The sequence below is a fragment of the Orbicella franksi genome, chromosome 1 (genome assembly GCF_964199315.1).
Source record: "Orbicella franksi chromosome 1, jaOrbFran1.1, whole genome shotgun sequence".
Classification (NCBI taxonomy): domain Eukaryota; kingdom Metazoa; phylum Cnidaria; class Anthozoa; order Scleractinia; family Merulinidae; genus Orbicella; species Orbicella franksi.
In genome coordinates this window covers 23,957,498-23,973,990 of record NC_138145.1, presented here as the reverse complement: position 1 = coordinate 23,973,990, position 16,493 = coordinate 23,957,498, and the positions used below count along the sequence as shown (strand labels likewise).

The 16,493-nt window shown below is 38.1% G+C and overlaps 1 protein-coding gene and 1 pseudogene across 2 annotated transcripts; both read left to right on the top strand.

Annotated features, from left to right (window-relative positions):
* The first annotated feature begins 1,864 nt into the window (after positions 1-1,864).
* Positions 1,865-2,859, top strand: LOC145489099 (uracil-DNA glycosylase-like; annotated as a pseudogene).
* A 2,920-nt stretch (positions 2,860-5,779) lies between these two features.
* On the top strand, positions 5,780-10,284 carry LOC145497665 (uracil-DNA glycosylase-like). 2 transcript variants are annotated; one of them, XM_081477496.1, is made up of 3 exons: positions 5,780-6,013; positions 8,892-8,989; positions 9,344-10,284. In XM_081477496.1, the coding sequence occupies exons 2-3, from the start codon at positions 8,938-8,940 to the stop codon at positions 10,243-10,245; spliced, it is 954 nt and encodes a 317-aa protein (XP_081333622.1). In that variant the 5' UTR covers positions 5,780-6,013; positions 8,892-8,937; the 3' UTR covers positions 10,246-10,284. The 2 variants fall into 2 exon arrangements, with proteins under 2 accessions (XP_081333622.1, XP_081333630.1); XM_081477504.1 differs by lacking the exon at positions 5,780-6,013 and adding an exon at positions 6,043-6,099.
* The last annotated feature ends 6,209 nt before the right edge of the window (positions 10,285-16,493 follow it).

Genomic DNA, 16,493 nt, shown 5'->3' with positions numbered 1-16,493 from the left:
GACAATAGCAGTATCATATTCGGATCTAACCTTGAAGTTTTCGCCAATAGAAAGAACTACCGCAAAACTACATCGATGTACAAGAAACAAAAACGGTCTTCCACAAACAAGGGACTTGCCTCTTGGCGAAGAAGAAAATACAGAATACATATATGCACACATATAGTCACAAAGGCAAAATTTAATCAAATGTTATCATGAATTTGCAGTACAGGTAGACACAATATAGTAAAAAAGACTGAACGACAATTTTGTTATAATTTTTATGAAGAATATTGGTGGATGCAATTTTAGTACTTTTCGTATTGTACAAGAAAGCGAAAAAAAAAAGCTTTGAATGGCAAAATCATTTACTTTTTGTGTACAGCATATTGAGATAAAGTTTATGAACAGTCAAAAGTCTGGTACAACCTTTCAAAGCAATCAGTACAAAGATGTGATTTTGGAGTCCAAGACAACTAATTTTTTCTCCCAGCTATTTGCAAGCATACGCGTCAACTTATAATTATGGAAGGTCACTTATAGTGTTAGTCACACAAAAGCCTTGCTCTTGTTACATATGTAGTTATTCAACTTTACTATCAAGTGTCTTTTTCAAGAGAATTATAATAAACTACAGTTTACCAAGACTAGTTAAAAAGTTTCTTGCTCGGGTTGCGTATCTCTAGACTTTTACAGTCGAATAATTTTATTTTAATATGTGCTACGCTGCCAGCCCATAAAGCGTTTTGTAACATTAGTGTGTTGTAAGCGTAGTATATCTTTCACTCGATGGTTAAAAACATAAAATTTAAGAAATAATGTTATTTCTTCACTTAAATCCATCGTCTTGAAACCATCTTGATCAACTATGGAGATCGTGGCTTTTATTCTATCAGCTTGCCTTTTGGCTCTCTGTGATGGTAAGTCATCTATGTCAAACGAAATCACTGCCAAAATCTATAGCGCCCAACTTCAAAACATGAAAGCTTCGCAATTTAATTGTTCACTTGCACATAACAGAACAAGCAACACCACTTAGAAGTTTCGGGGGTACTCTCTTAGATGGGATATATAGGTATGTGCGGCGCCAAAGGGTATGGTTTTCGAGTTCTTTTAGTCTGAAGTAGGGTATGGCTCGTACACTTGAATTGGGTATTTTTTAGAAGAAGCCTCTTCTTCATAATTATAATTTGAAAGACCATCAACAGCGTATATAGGACAGTTTTGCAGCCTACTTTATTAAAGCATATAAACATTGGTATGGACTAGGGATCCAATTTTAAGGCAGATCTGAAATAGCGTATTCTTGCATTCTTATAAGGGTGAGATCTGAAATAGGGGAGGAAAAATCGCACATTTAATTTGGTCTTAAATAGGGTAAGGATTTCAAGAAGCTCGCGGCACACCCCTACCCAATTTTTCTGGGAGTATACCTCTCCCCGGGTTAGAAGTACAGCTCAGCTGCTTCTGCCATTTTTGTACCTATTGTCATCTCATGGGCCTGCACGTGTTTTCGTCCAGTTGCAAGAAGTAGAATTTTTGCTTTGTGCAGCTTCCATGTTTCTTTTAGAATGGAATCGACTTTTGAAGTGAAATGATCGTAGTATAGTCTAAATAGTAGATTTTAGGTATTTTACTTAAAACTGCTCAAGTCACTCTCGGGAATCTTGAACTCTTAAATTCTGCGATCGATAACGATTCCGCTCTAAATATTATTTCTGCTCTTTCGTCGATTTTTCACTTTTGCAAACCGCTTCATAATTTATTTTTAACGCATTTTTATGATTAGCGATGTTGAGCACTAACCAGTTTATTTGAGAATTACTTATTTGAGACATCTGGGACAATAACAAAATCACGTTCATTTCTTCCTTTCTTTTGATATCTCACAGGCCGAGCCCAAAAAAGGTCGTTCAATTGGGAAAAAGTGCATGTCGAATTGTGCAACGCTTTACTGGAGACCGCCACCTATGAAACAAACACTCTCATGGAGATCATATACGACTTAAGTTGTATGCCTGTAGGATGGAAAGAATTCTTCAACCGAGAAGACGTCAAGGAAATGATGCAAGATATATCCGATCGCCTCATGAATGACTCTCAAATCCAAGGGTTTGGACTAAATCCAAAAATAGGATGGATTTTCAGAGCATTTAATATGGTCCCTCCTGACAAAGTGAAGGCCATAATCATGGGTCAAGATCCAGCTCCTCAACCCGGGCTAGCAACAGGGCTCTCTTTTAGTCTAGATCCCTCGGTACATCCCCGACTTGTCCAGAGCATCTTGAGGGTGGTCCTTGAGGCTCGAAATGAAGGTTACTGTGTTAATACTACCCACGGGGTTTTGATAAAATGGGCTAAGCAAGGCGTTCTCTTGTTGAATACAGCTTTGACATTGATTCAAGGGGAGATTGCCTCGCACTTAAAACTGTGGAAAGACTTCAGCTGAGAAATGATGATGTTCATTAACGAGAAAACCAATCCACCAGTTTGGATTCTCTGGGGTAACAAAGCAAAAGACCTGCAAAGCAAAATCGATCAAAGCAAACACTATATTGTGGAGGGGGGCCACCCATCACCCAGGGCGCCTGCCGAGAAGTTCTTCTGTCAGAATTACTTCTCTTGTGCTAACGAGTGGCTGAAAAAGCAAGGGCGGGGCACCATAGACTGGAACTTGGCTCCTATCCCGTGCGAGAAGCACGCAAGCCAAATATATGGCTGGAGAAAATCAGAACCAGGCTTTTACGTTAGGTCGAAATGTGAAATGCAACCCTGTCCTGCATTTTAAAATCAGGTCTCTCGTATGCACCAATTATCGGAGTACTGCTTGAAAGAATATGGGCACATAATTATGTTAAAGTTAAATCTTCATTTTTCATGCAGAGGTGCATCTAGTTACATGTATCTAAGATCATGGTAACGTTTGATTGGTAATAGGTTCAAATAATAATGGAAACAAATAAAATGATTAAACAAAACAAATTCAAGAGTTATTTTTTGGAGATTAGAAAATAACTGAGATGCTACGCGCGCTCTGATTGGTCAAAGCCCTATCGTTTATTTTATATGGCAGCACTACGGGGAAATTAGAGAACTTAAAATAGTCGCGAGAACATAATAACCAGTTTCATGAATATCTTTTCATTCAACATATACAGCACACGGAAGTGTGTAAGCAAAAACAGGATCAGAAGTAAATCGTGATATAATCAATGCTTGTTCTTTTTTCCATGGCAAACATTTTACTCCGATTCCGTTTACGCTTGAGTTTAGGGGGAAGTTTGAAGCGCTTTTAGTGCTTTTGATGGTCTATGGAGGACGCAGTTCTGTTAACTGCTGGACTAGAATGATCATTTTGGAACTGTTAGACTTGTTAGAAAAGTGGGAAAAGATTTCCTTCGAGTTACTATTAGCTTATCAGTAGTTTTAAGATTCATTTAGCTCAAAGCCTGCATAACATGATGAATGAATTTGGTTTCTATTAAGCGTTCAAGCAAAAGTTTTCGTTTAGCAAAATACAGAGATATGCGGAACCCATAGCTTAATAAATTCTGAATAAATTTCAGAAGCAGTGTTTCTCTGAATCCACTTGCAAAACCTTTGAAAGTTATCGTTGAATCACCTCGCCAAGCGTATGAAGTTTGTGCTACTCAGTGCAATCTTTACCTGATGGCTGATTCTAGCCACAACTTCCTATCCTGCATTCAGTCCCCATCAAAGTATTTTGAATTAAGGTGGCTTACTACAGTTTTGATGGATTATAACAGCCCAACTTCTAACTCTTTTGAAAAATGTTCCAAGATGTTTTCCTCTTCTCTGTTTACTGTTTACTTAAGTCTTTTACCATTCTTTGTGAAACTTGAACGATTAAACGTCAACAAATGGCCAAAATGAACGACCGAGTACCTAAGGAGAGACTGGGCACTACTAGGTTAAATCACGTTTTTCTCAAACTCTACCCGTATGACCCCACCTCAAAATTTCAGGAATAAGAAATTTGCTCTAATTTAACATTCATGCAAAGTAAAATAAAAATCTGTACGACAGATTTTGAGCTATCTTTCGAGTGTTTGATATATCTTCTCAATCGAAACTAAAACTAACGAGAAAACGGAGAAATAGAATCGTAAGATCAGATATCCAAACACTGTCACGGTCATGATTTCTTTTGTTTAAACTTGGGAATAATTAATGAGTTTAAGAATGTTAATTGCTGAACATGTTCCCCACGATGCAAATTTTCATTTCTCAGTTTAAGCCGATTTCTTGTTTTTGAAACAGCAGCTTATATGTAGTTTACGTCCCACTAAAAATTGAACCTGCTGGTAGTACGTAGTAATAAAATGAACAATGATAGGGCAGATGGCCATTGCTATAGCTTTGCCTGGATTAAACGGTCTTGGACGCTCGGTGACCTCTATTTTTCTTTTGATGGATCATTTTCTCCACCGATTTTCAACGTTTAGCGAAAAAATGAAGAAAATCTATTGCCTAGAAATTGGAATTTTTTGCAAAATGCACCATCGATTTCCGTTCTTTTTAGCTCTCCGTTTATCAGTGCGACGGTTTCAAATGCCTCTTAAAGGGTTAAGTTTTGTGAAAAAATTGGTAAAATTTGGAATTATTTACGCAACAGACCTACTTCTACAAAATATGACTAAGATCGTTTGCCTCCGTTGACTCACCTTCGATATTTTTGACTATAAACCTCCGTAGACCATCACGTGCGCCAATTTTTCAAAATCGGGGTAGTTTTCGACATACCTTATCTCTGTAACGAAGTCGGTGACCCCCATTTTTTTTTTTTTTTTTTTTTTTTTTTGCATTTCTGACACAAGTAATTCATTATCTGACTGCAGTAAAAATTTTAAAAAAAATCTATCGACTGGAAAATTTTCGCGCGAACGTCCTTAAGATCAGATATCCAAATTAAACACCGTCACAGTCATGATTTCCTTTGTTTAAACTTGTTGAATAATTAATGAGTTTGAGAATGTAAATTGCTGCACATCTTGCCTACGATCCAAATTTTCATTTTTCAGTTTAAGCCGGTTTCTTTGTTTGTTTTTTAAACAGCAGCTTATATGTAGCTTATGTCCCATTAAAAATTGAACCCACTAGAAGTACATATGACACAAAGGTGCAAAAATTTAACCATACTCACTTTTACTGTTTTATTCAGTTAAGTTCTTTCAATTCATAACTTAAGTCGTCTAGTAATCAACTAAGAGAAAATTCGAAATGTACGAGGAGATTCAGTGAACAGAGGTTTAGTCCATGTCCATAGTAAAAACAGTACAGTTTTGAAAATTGTATCTTGATTAAGAAGTGCATTGAACGAGAAAACCCTGGTTGTTCTAGACAATGTCTATAACTACAAAGCTATGCTTATGGAGCTTCTGAAAAAGGCGTCTTCTTCAAAGGCATAAATTAACAATCTAGATATTTTTGGATTAGCTCTGACAACATCAACCTTGATCACTAATTCTGTTCTATATCGATATAAAGTTTCAAAGAGAAATGTTTGTAAATCGCATATCCTTTTAGACCATGTTTTTTGATACCTCGTTATCAAAGCGTCACTAACGCAGCACTCGTTTTAATTGCGTCTTCTCACATGAAGAAAGTTATAAATAGGGTATTCCTCAAGATATTTAGTTGAAAAAGGAAATTGTTTCAAACAAATTGTTTTTTACCTTGTACTTCACCCCAACAAAAACTGTTAGAAGTAAAATGTAAAATATAATAACTTCGCTTAAGATTAATGTTTGCTTGCAGCTGGCTGACACACAAGGTCTAGCCCTCCCCGAAGTAAATTGGCAATTTCGTGCCCAGATCTTGAGTAGTCAAGCAAGAGAAGCACGTGGTGATTTACCATTGGTTGAAAAGCTTAGGTAGCATATTCACGTAATTGCTTAAAACCCACGTGTCTCTCCGGCTTTAAATGAGAATGGTCATAAGGGAGGGTCGGCAGTTCTTTGTTGTTCCAGTGTCTCGTTCCAGTCTAACCACAAGGTTATTGCGGCAAAAGGTAAGAATTCACTTCTCTGACCGGCACTTAGGTTTTTCATCTTTTGGTAATCGATTTGGTCGTCCCGAGCTATCTCAGTTAACGAGGTAAGGAGCAACCTACAGTAGGCCGAAGAAGGAATTTGCAGCTAGTTTTAAAATTTGTTATGGCTACACTGGCAAACGACGGGTTTATAGCTTTTATAACTACTGAACACCAATGAACTTTAAATCCGGGACTGTTCCTGACATTTCATTCAAAAATGAACAGAACTTCTGAAATGTTTTGCGTTTTTCCACGTTATGGAACGTTCGAGATTTTTTTGGCGATGTACGTGTCTTATGATGTTCCTCAAGTTGTTAAGCATAGTTTCCCCCTCATTATCGTTTGCCATAGAAAAATACTTAAGACAGCAAAGAGTGATCGAGAGTTGGTTTTACACGATTTGATCAAATGTTATCAATTGCTCGTTCTTACAAAAGTAATACCGAAAGAATAACGTGTTAAAAAGTTGACATACCGACTGGTCTAAAATAAAATCGATATTTCTACTTGATGGCTATGATAATTTCGGACTGGTGCTCAACGATTACATTTCTCATTTTTCTTTAAGCTGAGCACGTACTTTTCTTTGACGCATATCATTCTATACTTCTAAAAAGCAAAGATTTTGAGGGCGACTTATCATTTATATATAGATAGCTCCTTTTCGTTGCCACGTGAAATGAGCTATAAAAGCTCCGTATACTGTCCTCACGTAAGGTATTAGAAATAGCGAATTTCCCTTCTACTACTGCTATATTATTTTAACTCCCAGAGACCCTCTCTCCCGACGTCGCGTGTCAGAGGGATCGGTAGAGAGGGTACCAAAGGAGCTGCCTAATCTTAGCTGCGACTCAGAAAATTCCTTCACGAAGAACTTTGATTAACCAAATTAAACAGAGTATCGAGATTCCAGAGGACAAGGTGTTAGATGTAATAGGTAGCGCTTTGGTAGTAAAAAAAGGCAGCTATTTTGTTCGTCGGGATTAGAAATACGTAGAACTTTTCGTATAAGAAAGGTCGGTTGTCAAGGACAACTTGTAAGTTTCCAAAGACTGGCCGTCAGAATCAAAAGCATAAATTAAACAAGCAAAAAAATAAAAAATATATATATATATAAAAATCATAAAAAAATAATTTAAGCAAGCGTTCACCTAAGATCATCAGATCAACTTTAACTGCATTTTATGTTGATCTGGTTGCCACGCAAGTTCAAAAGCAAATAAATATTTCTTTTAGATCGAGTTATTGCTTTTCTGACTGACAAGTAACTAGAAAATAGCCTTTGTCGATGTAGATGAAAATTCATTCATGCTTCAGGCTGGCGTGTCTTTCGCAAGTCATAATTGACTAATAACGATTTGGGGGGTCTCATCAACATTTTACAAAGCGTAATTGAAACGAAAGCATTTTAGGAGGCAGTTTTTACCTTACGTCCTTTATCTAAATTTGATAGCTTGTAAAAGAACAATGTTAAACATTTTATGCTTCATCTGCAAAGCCTTTTTTCAATGGTACATAATTCAGTATTCTAAACGAAAGCCGGTGTACACTGTATATAGAGTGAAATGCTATTACATTTTAATAAGTATTTATGAAAAAATAGGATTAAAGAATTCGGGTGAGAGGATTTATTGTCAGTAACAGCAGTAAATAGGTTCCTCGAAATACAGTTTATTTCCTTGGTAAAACGACAGAGTCGCCTTTGATGAAATTTAACCATTTGTTGTACCTCGTTTCAATGAAGAGGTGGGTGAATAGGTTTTCGGATCGACGGATTTGGCCTTAAAAAGCGCACGGATTGTGGATTTTTGCGCTAAATCAAGCGGATTCGCGGTTTTTGAAAACACAGTGGATCGTGGATCGGCTGTGAATTTTGGGGCGGATTCCGGATTGTGTCTGTCTTGATGTTCGGATCTTGGGTCCTAAACGAAATTTGGATCATAAATCTTTCTTCAGCCTTGGTCGATATGTTAATGAGCTCATCCAAATTATTTCTTTTTTCGAACAAAGCTCGTTTAAACTCAGGTGTGAGACTGTTATTGGAATTGTACTGTGTTATAGTCATCAAGCCTTCTTTACTATTTGTGCGAAATTAACAATGGCATTCACATTTACCAGTTTACCTTTGAACCTTTACACTTCTGTTTCCGGATATGGTTGTGGTTTCGGATTTGAACAAAAATATTGGCGGATCGAAGTATTTGGTGAAAAAAAGGCACGGATCGGCGGATTTGCATACCCCTATTCACCCCCCTCAATGAAGATCAACGCCATTTTCTACCTGTGGCTAGTTCTCTTTTAATATCACATAAACAGGTACGGTTTAGATAAATTAAACCCTAGGAACTTATTTCACTTGTCTGGAAACGTCAAACGACTGGAAACTAACTTACAAAGAAAAAATGTTACCTCAAGCACATTTTTCAATATATGACATATATGGCGGTTGTCACGTTTTGCTGCCAGGTTACACATCTATCACAATCTGTTGTCGGTTTTTGTCATAAATCAAATTTTCATCAACAATGCTACATTGATGCATTTCATGAAACCTCGTGAGAAGATTTTAAACTAAACTTTTCTGGGAAAGCTGTGTTCCGTGCTTGTTCAGCTCTTTTAAATTTATACATTTATTTCCCTCTCTACTTCAAATTCCTTCCAACGTCTTGAAACCTGTCGACAGGGCACCGAGTTCCAACAAACATCGCATTTTACCGACACCTTTATGGAAAATGTTCTCATCGTAACATGTCGTATTTGTCATATTCTGAGAGGCGGTAGGAATTCAACTCATAGGATATTATTTACTTCAGTTGTCAGTGGCTAAAAAACGTATTCTTTTAACTTGTTTCAGCCCTAACGTTTTCTTTGCGTACAAGTCTGACGTAATCTTCGCAGAAATGAAGACTGTAATTCTGGTTCTAGCAGTTTTCATTTTGACCATTTGTGATGGTAAGTGGTAACGGTTTTTCTTTACTGATTGTTTTACCTTATCGTTGAATATCATCTTACCATATGACCAATGTATGATAAATCTTAGTGGTATATAAGGTGGTCTCTTGTGGGAAAAGGGTACAATGTATGAACATTTTACCATGCGTGTAAAAGTGTATAGTTTCTGTAAACTGAATAACCGGAAATTAAGAGGTCTCTAGCTGTCATTTTGTTGCGCTCTCTTTCAGTTTGCCCGCGTTTCATTGCCAAGAAATCTGTCAATGCTCTACATTAACAATTTAAAATAATAATTATTGCTACATCTTAATAACAAATACATAAAACGTTTGATAATTCCTCCAAACCAAACAGGTAGAATAAATAATAATGACGAGCAGTCTCATTATGACACGTGCATGGAGTTACTGGAGACCGCTACCTATGAGACGCACACTCTTATGGAGATTGTCTACGATGAAGCCTGTAAGCCTGTAGGATGGGAAGGATTCTTTGATCGAGAAGACGTCAAGGAAATGGTGCAAGAAATCTCCGATAGACTCCAGTACGACTCTCAAGACCAGGGTCTGGGAATAAATCCAAAAATAGGATGGGTTTTTAGAGCATTTCACATGGTTCCCCCTGAAGAAGTGAGGGCCATTGTAATAGGCCAAGATCCCGCTCCTCAACCCGGGTTAGCCACAGGGCTCGCTTTTAGTCTAGATCCCTCCGTCCATCCCACCAAAGTCCCAAGTGTCCAGAGAGTGATCCTCGAGGCCCGAAACGAGGGGTACTGTGTTGATCCCACTGTGGGAGTCTTGATAAGCTGGGCTGAGCAAGGCGTTGTTTTGCTTAATACAGCTTTGACTTTGATTCAAGACGAGATCGGATCGCATATCGATCTGTGGAGTAATTTCACTCATGAGGCTATCAAGTACATAAACGAAAACACCAATCCATCAGTTTGGCTTCTGTGGGGTTACAATGCAAAAATGCAGGAAGAAAATATCGATAAAAGCAAGCACTACATCGTCAAGGGGGGTCACCCATCACCAAACGCAGATGGGAAGTATTTTTTTTGCCAGAATTACTTCTCCTGTGCTAACGAGTGGCTGTGCAAGAAAGGACGGGGCATGATCGACTGGAACCTAGTTCCTCTGCCTTGCAGGAAGTATGATAGTCGCTTGTACGAGAGAATCCATGAGGATCCGGGTTACGCCAACGGAGAGATATGCGAAATGAGAGCCTGTCCTGAAGATGAAACAAAAATAGTGTGACCTGATCTGGATTAAATGAATAAATCGAAAGAAATAAAAGATACGTGATGTGTTCATTATAGTTTGTCACTTTGCAAGTGGAAATACTTTTTGAGCATGAGATAATCCCCACGGTAGATTAAAACCATAGTGTTCTATTCTAACTAAGTACAAGTAAAAATTTCCACCTCAGTTGTCTCAGGTAGCAAACCGTCTAACTGGAAAATAATAACTGGGTAACAAGTTTAAAAATAATTTGAATGGGATTGCCTTGGGAATATGGCCAAAATGGGGGATTAACTGTCTGACCCTTCATCCTCTCTTAAAAAAGTTTAAGACGAAATCTGGCAATTTCAATTTTAATGGACAAAAACCTTGCACCAGATCTAGAATAACTTTAGGTATACTACAGTCCTTTTTGCATCTTCTAAAAGCTAAAAATTTAAACAGTTGTCTGAAATAACACCAAAAAAAGTTTCCCATGGGAAGTCGAGAGAATAAATTTCAAAGTTCAGAGAAATTGTGCAATCACAGGTAAGATTTCATCATAATTTTCATTTCAACAGTGCTTTGCAGGACTTGCAGTGTTTCACATGAACTTCAAAATTTGTTTTCGACATTTGGTGTTGTTAGAAACGATTTCTTTTGAGAAGATATTTAAAAAAGTGGCAAAGAAGTTTGCAATACCATGTAAATAATGTTGGTACAAAGTTTTGTCCACTTGTTACATTACTTGCAAGGCCAATATACATGATATAGCTAGAATTCAGATTAGGCTTTAGTCGTTCTTTATATCACTAGAAAGCAAAATTTTTGTTGCTTTTACAAAAAAACAAAAAAACAAAAAAACAATGTACAAATAAATTTCTTTTTGCATGCATAAATAATTTCATATTTTGAGCCAAGCCCAGTGGCATTGCCAGTGTTAGTCCTGTTCTGCTTCATCATCAATCATGAACACAATTGACCGATCCTCTTCATTGTCACTAGAAAGTGATTCTTCATCTGTGTAGCTGATTCGTAGAGAAGCTCGTAGTTCTTCTCAAGAAGTTCTTTCAAACGGTCAAGAAGAGACCGCTTGCTGTCGTCAATTTTAAACGTGACTCGGAGGACTATCTCAAGTCCTCCCTTTGCAACTGGAGAAGGCCTATACTTTTCATCCTCAACTACTGCAGCGATGCTACCCCCGTGATGTAGAAAAAAGTACACAAAACGTGATATTTCTTGTGGAACATGGCCAACAACATTGGGTACAAGTTTTTCTTTGCTCTTCATCATTCAAGCGACAGCGTACTGATCAACAAGAAGTGTGTCTGCATCTCGTTTAATCTGTTCCGGGCTCTCGGTCAATGGGGACGATCAAAAATGCGGTCGGGCAACTTTTTTTTACCAGACCCCGCTCGTCCCTTGCCTGCTTTTTCGATCGTCCCCACTGACTGAGAGCCTGGAACAGGCTACATCTCGTTCTTTCAGGCCATACAATCTTTGACCTCTCTTTGGAATTGTCCAGACAGTTTTACCATAAACATGCCAACCTCGACTAGCAATTAGTTGCTTGAAGAAAATTCCCATTTTTTTTTTTAAGTTTAAACAATTCTAAGTTCTCGAAATTGGCAAGTTTTACCATCGTTTACGCCAGGCTGTTATTGGTATTTCACGCTTTATTGCGGCACGCTCTGCAGACTTTTCCGCGATTTTTTACGTCTTTGCGCGATTCACGACTTTGTCGTTACCTTTGAGCGAAACATTTCTTCATTTCACTTTGTTTGAGAGTTTTCCTCCATCAGTTTCATTTGCAGCGATGTCTATTTTAAATTATTTGAGAAGGTACCGAAAAATCCTCCACAAGCAATGTCATCGGCACCGACAGAAGAAGCCGGAAGACATGTAGGTGTTGTAAACCTCACTGAAAGAGAAACCGAAGAAGTAACAAATGAAGTCATTATGCTAGAAAACAAAGGTAGAAAGCGAAGAAGCCACCTCAAGTCGACAGCCGAGGAAAGAACAGAAATAGGTCAACATGCTGTAAGGCACGGAGTCAATCAGACAGTGCGTCTATTGAAAAGCAAATATCCTCGACTTACTAAGCAAACGGTCAGTGATTTCAAGAAAGCTTTCATTCAAGCAAAACAAACAGCAGTTGGGCCTGTGAGTGAAACTACCTTCAGAAACCGTGGGCGACCTGCATTACTGCCCGACGACCTTATGAAAAAGACCATCGAAACGATACAAACCCTGCGACTAAAAGCCCTGCACCGGGGACAGCTGCCGTGATAAATGCTATTGCCAAAGGAATAGTTATGGCAAATGACCGGACCATATATTGGTCGAGCACGGCAGTTATTTGAGCCTTAGTCATGACTGGGGAAGAAATGTCCTCTACCGCATGGAAAGAGAAGGCAAGAAGATGGCAGTGACTGGACTTTTGAAAGAAGCGAAACTGTCATTTCAGCGAAAGATCAAAACACTACAAGCCAAGCACCTTGTGCCAGAAGATCTGATTCTCAATTCAGACCAAACCCATTGTCCTATGTCTGTTCCGCTAGTCATACTCTCCATGAAAAGGGGGCAAAAAGTGTGCCACTTGTAGGAAAGGGCAAAAAGAAGTAGATTACAGGAACGTCCACGGTTACAATGTCAGGTATTTTTCTCCCGATGCAGCTAATTTATGAGGGTAAGACCCTGCGATGCCTTCCACAAGGAATCTCGTTTCCGGATAACTTTAACTTGACTTTCACTCCAAACCATTGGAGCAATGAAGACAAAGTTATCGAGCACTTGGAGAAGGTTGTTTTACCATTTATCGTGGAGAAACGCAAAGAACTACTTTCCCTTCCTGATGAGCAGAAGGCTATCCTAGTACTTGACGTGTTCAAAGAACAGAAGACGGAACATGTTAAGCACCTTATTGCTGATAACAACTACGTTTGCGTTTTCATTGAGCCACTTTAAGCTCCAAAGCACTTAGTTTCCTTTTTGAAGCGAACTCTAGTTGAAACACTGCTTGAGATTACGACTTGATAGAATTTGTGTTATTTTCTCAGCGGACGGTGTATCTGTAAAACCTTGAGGGTGCAGTAAAATTATCAGTTTCACAGATGTTGTTTCAGTCTATATTCATGTTTTATAGGCGTAAATATACTTACGCCGTGTTTCAGCAAAGTGTCCGAAATTTTTGTCCGAAATATGTCCGAAATGAGATAAAAAGTGTCCGAAAATTAAACGTCCGAAATAAAACGCCCGAATTTTAACGTCCGAAAATTTTGGCAAGTAATGTACTCGAACTTCTGGTGGATTCCTTCTTAAACATTTGTGACATTTGTATATTCTGCAACATGGTTTTCTGCGAAATAGCCATTGTTTTATACATCAGGAAAAGGGATTTGACATACCACCATCGATCAGTAACCGGTTGCGACTCAGAGCTAAGTAGTATAGCTGTTGAGTTTATGTCTCTGGAGAAACTGGATCACAAAACTTGGAAAGCTAAGCCACAAGTTGAGATAATGGAACAAATGATGAAAAAAGGAAATTTAAACCGAAGCATAGATTTTCTTCGAGAAAACAGTCATCATAGAGCTAATCACTACGTATAGTGTTTGCCGAAAAGTTTTCATTGAATTAGCAAATAAATCAAAAGGTGAAGAAAAATCTTGTTAATTGCGTCGAAGCCACCCTGCAAGCCGGCGTCGCCAAAACCTGGATCGGACCGGATCGGATGACGGATCGGAACACGGACCGGATCACGGATCGGATCACGGATCGGATCACAGAAAAAAAAACAAAGTTTTAAAGAAAAAAAAATCAAAAACAAAAATCAAACCGTTTATAAGATAATAATAAATAAAAAATAAAAGTGGAAAACTAAAATATGTTAAATGAAAATAAGAATCCCGAATTTGACGCAATAACATGTTAATTACAGAGAATGACAAGAGGTCATTTAAAAAGCCACATAAGCGCCTAATTTACGACGAATTTAAATTGTAATGAACAGGCAGATGTAGTTATATTTGAACGTTAGTTGGCTCGAAGCTTGCGTGAACCTCCCATTCTCGTTTTTGAAATTGTTTTCAGTGGCTAATTCTCGGCTACATTTTCGTGTCAGATGTGAGCGTTGCAGTTGGCGTTACACACAATACAGTTAATGAGAAAACTTACGTACGAAAGCTTAAGGACATGACTTGCTTTGAAGGAGCTAAGTCACGATTTGCACATCTTGAAAAAACTAGCCTAGTTTTTCAAGTTCGTCATTTGCAATCCCCGTTAATCTTTGCCATCCTTAACGATCCTCATTCCGTTTTGATTTGTTCTTGCCTCTTGAGTGTTTTCTATCCTAGAACACGATCATTTTAAGGTTTTATTCTATTTAAAGGCAGCTCTTTACAACCCTAAAAATAACTCTAAAAATCGTGACGTAACTCCTAAAATGTTGTTTATTCTCGGGTTGCGTTATCGTTCACACTATCGATGTTATTCCTAAAATTTTTTGAAAAACAGCTATATTTCCTTGAAATACAAATGGTTTGTTTCGTTTTCTTCCAGTGCGAAATATCGTATTCCAAACTCACATCTTGTAAAAGTATAGACTTGTCTCAAAAACGGAAATTGTTTGAAATCATCAGGTGTTTAATTTTTTAGTGTTTTTAGTTTTTGTGTTTCTATTCATACGTTCGTCCTATTATTACCATACTGACTCGTTTTATGACAGTTTACCTTTGATGCAAGTGATTACACGAAATATCATTTATCTGAACTGCGGAGAAAGATATGAAGACATGATTGATCATCGCAATCAAAACCCAACAGCCTGAAAAAAATTGATCTGTGACCAGCTCCCAGTTGGCTTGATATTATAAAAGAATAAAGGAATATCACAACTGAATTAAATAAAACGTTCTGCTCACGGTATTCACTCTAGTGCAATTTGCTCAACAAAATTTTGGATTTTTTTCCTTGATGCGATCCGTGATCCGATCCGTGATCCGATTCGTGATCCGATCCGTGATCCGATCCGTGATCCGATCCGTGATCCGGTCCGGTCCGATCCAGATTTTGTCGACGCCGCCTTGCAAGCAGAGCCTTTTCTTACGGTACATATCCTTTGTACCGAGAAAAGAGAAAATCAGAGTTCAGAGGGCTTTTGCAACTCTTTTGCGAACGGGAGCGAAGGTTAAGCTTATAAAATGAAAGATTTTCCGTGACCAGTGACCCTGGGAAAAGATACGAAAGTCCCCAGATGTGAAACACTTGATAGAAGCTGACTGATGTTTGCGTGTAAGCAGAGCATCGTCAAGCATTTTCGCACGATCTCCTTTCACGAATTGCGGTCGTTTCGCCAACGAGTCGTTTCGCCAACGACTCGTTCGCCAACGTCTTAGGTCGATTCGCCAACGTCCTAAGTCGTTTCGCCAACGCCCTACCGGTCAATTCGCCAACGTCATATATCCAATACTAACGAAAAAAAAGCTGCTTATTGATGTTTGGAATGCAATCCTGATCCTTGGGTGATCCTTGGGTCAAGAAATTTTAAGTCACTGCCAGTTTCGCTTGACTGACTGTTGATCAGTTTGCATGTTTCTGATAGTTTCACAAGCCGGCTCGTGGGTGCTACATCGTGGTAATTTTCACGGTGAAAATTGACTGTTGAATACCAAAGTCCGATGGCTTCCAAAAGTTTGATGGCTTCCAATTCGCGGATAATGCATTACGATGTAAATTAACATTATATCTTTTCCTTCTTCAAAAGCAAACAGAGTTTGTTTTCATTTTCCAGCCTTATAATCGAGTTAGAAATAAAATGGAACGTCAAGTAAATAACAACAGCAATTTTATTACAGTATATAGTATCAAATATTTACAAGCACAAAAATCCTATGAAACCTATTTACAAAACCTGATTGAAACCTATATTTATCTGAAACCAATTAATTTCAGGGGCACCCAACGGAACGTTTCGGTAAATAATCTGTTCGGAAGGCTTTTAATCCCCTCTGATTTTCTTGAGAGAATTGGCACCTCGAACTTTCGTGACATGAGAAATTTAATGTCTGTTGTTTTCGGACTGTTAAAAATGTCGCTTTGAGTACCGAAAAAAGGTCAGCTATCATTTTCGGAAAGGCGATAAGACCTAAGGTTTTCGGGAAATGGACAAAAAAGCCCTAATAAATTCGAGAATACTCAAGTTCCCCTAGAATATCCGAACAGATAAACTTTTTTTAGTGCAACCTAAAATTAACCTACAGAGCTTTAAAAGTACTCCAGATAGC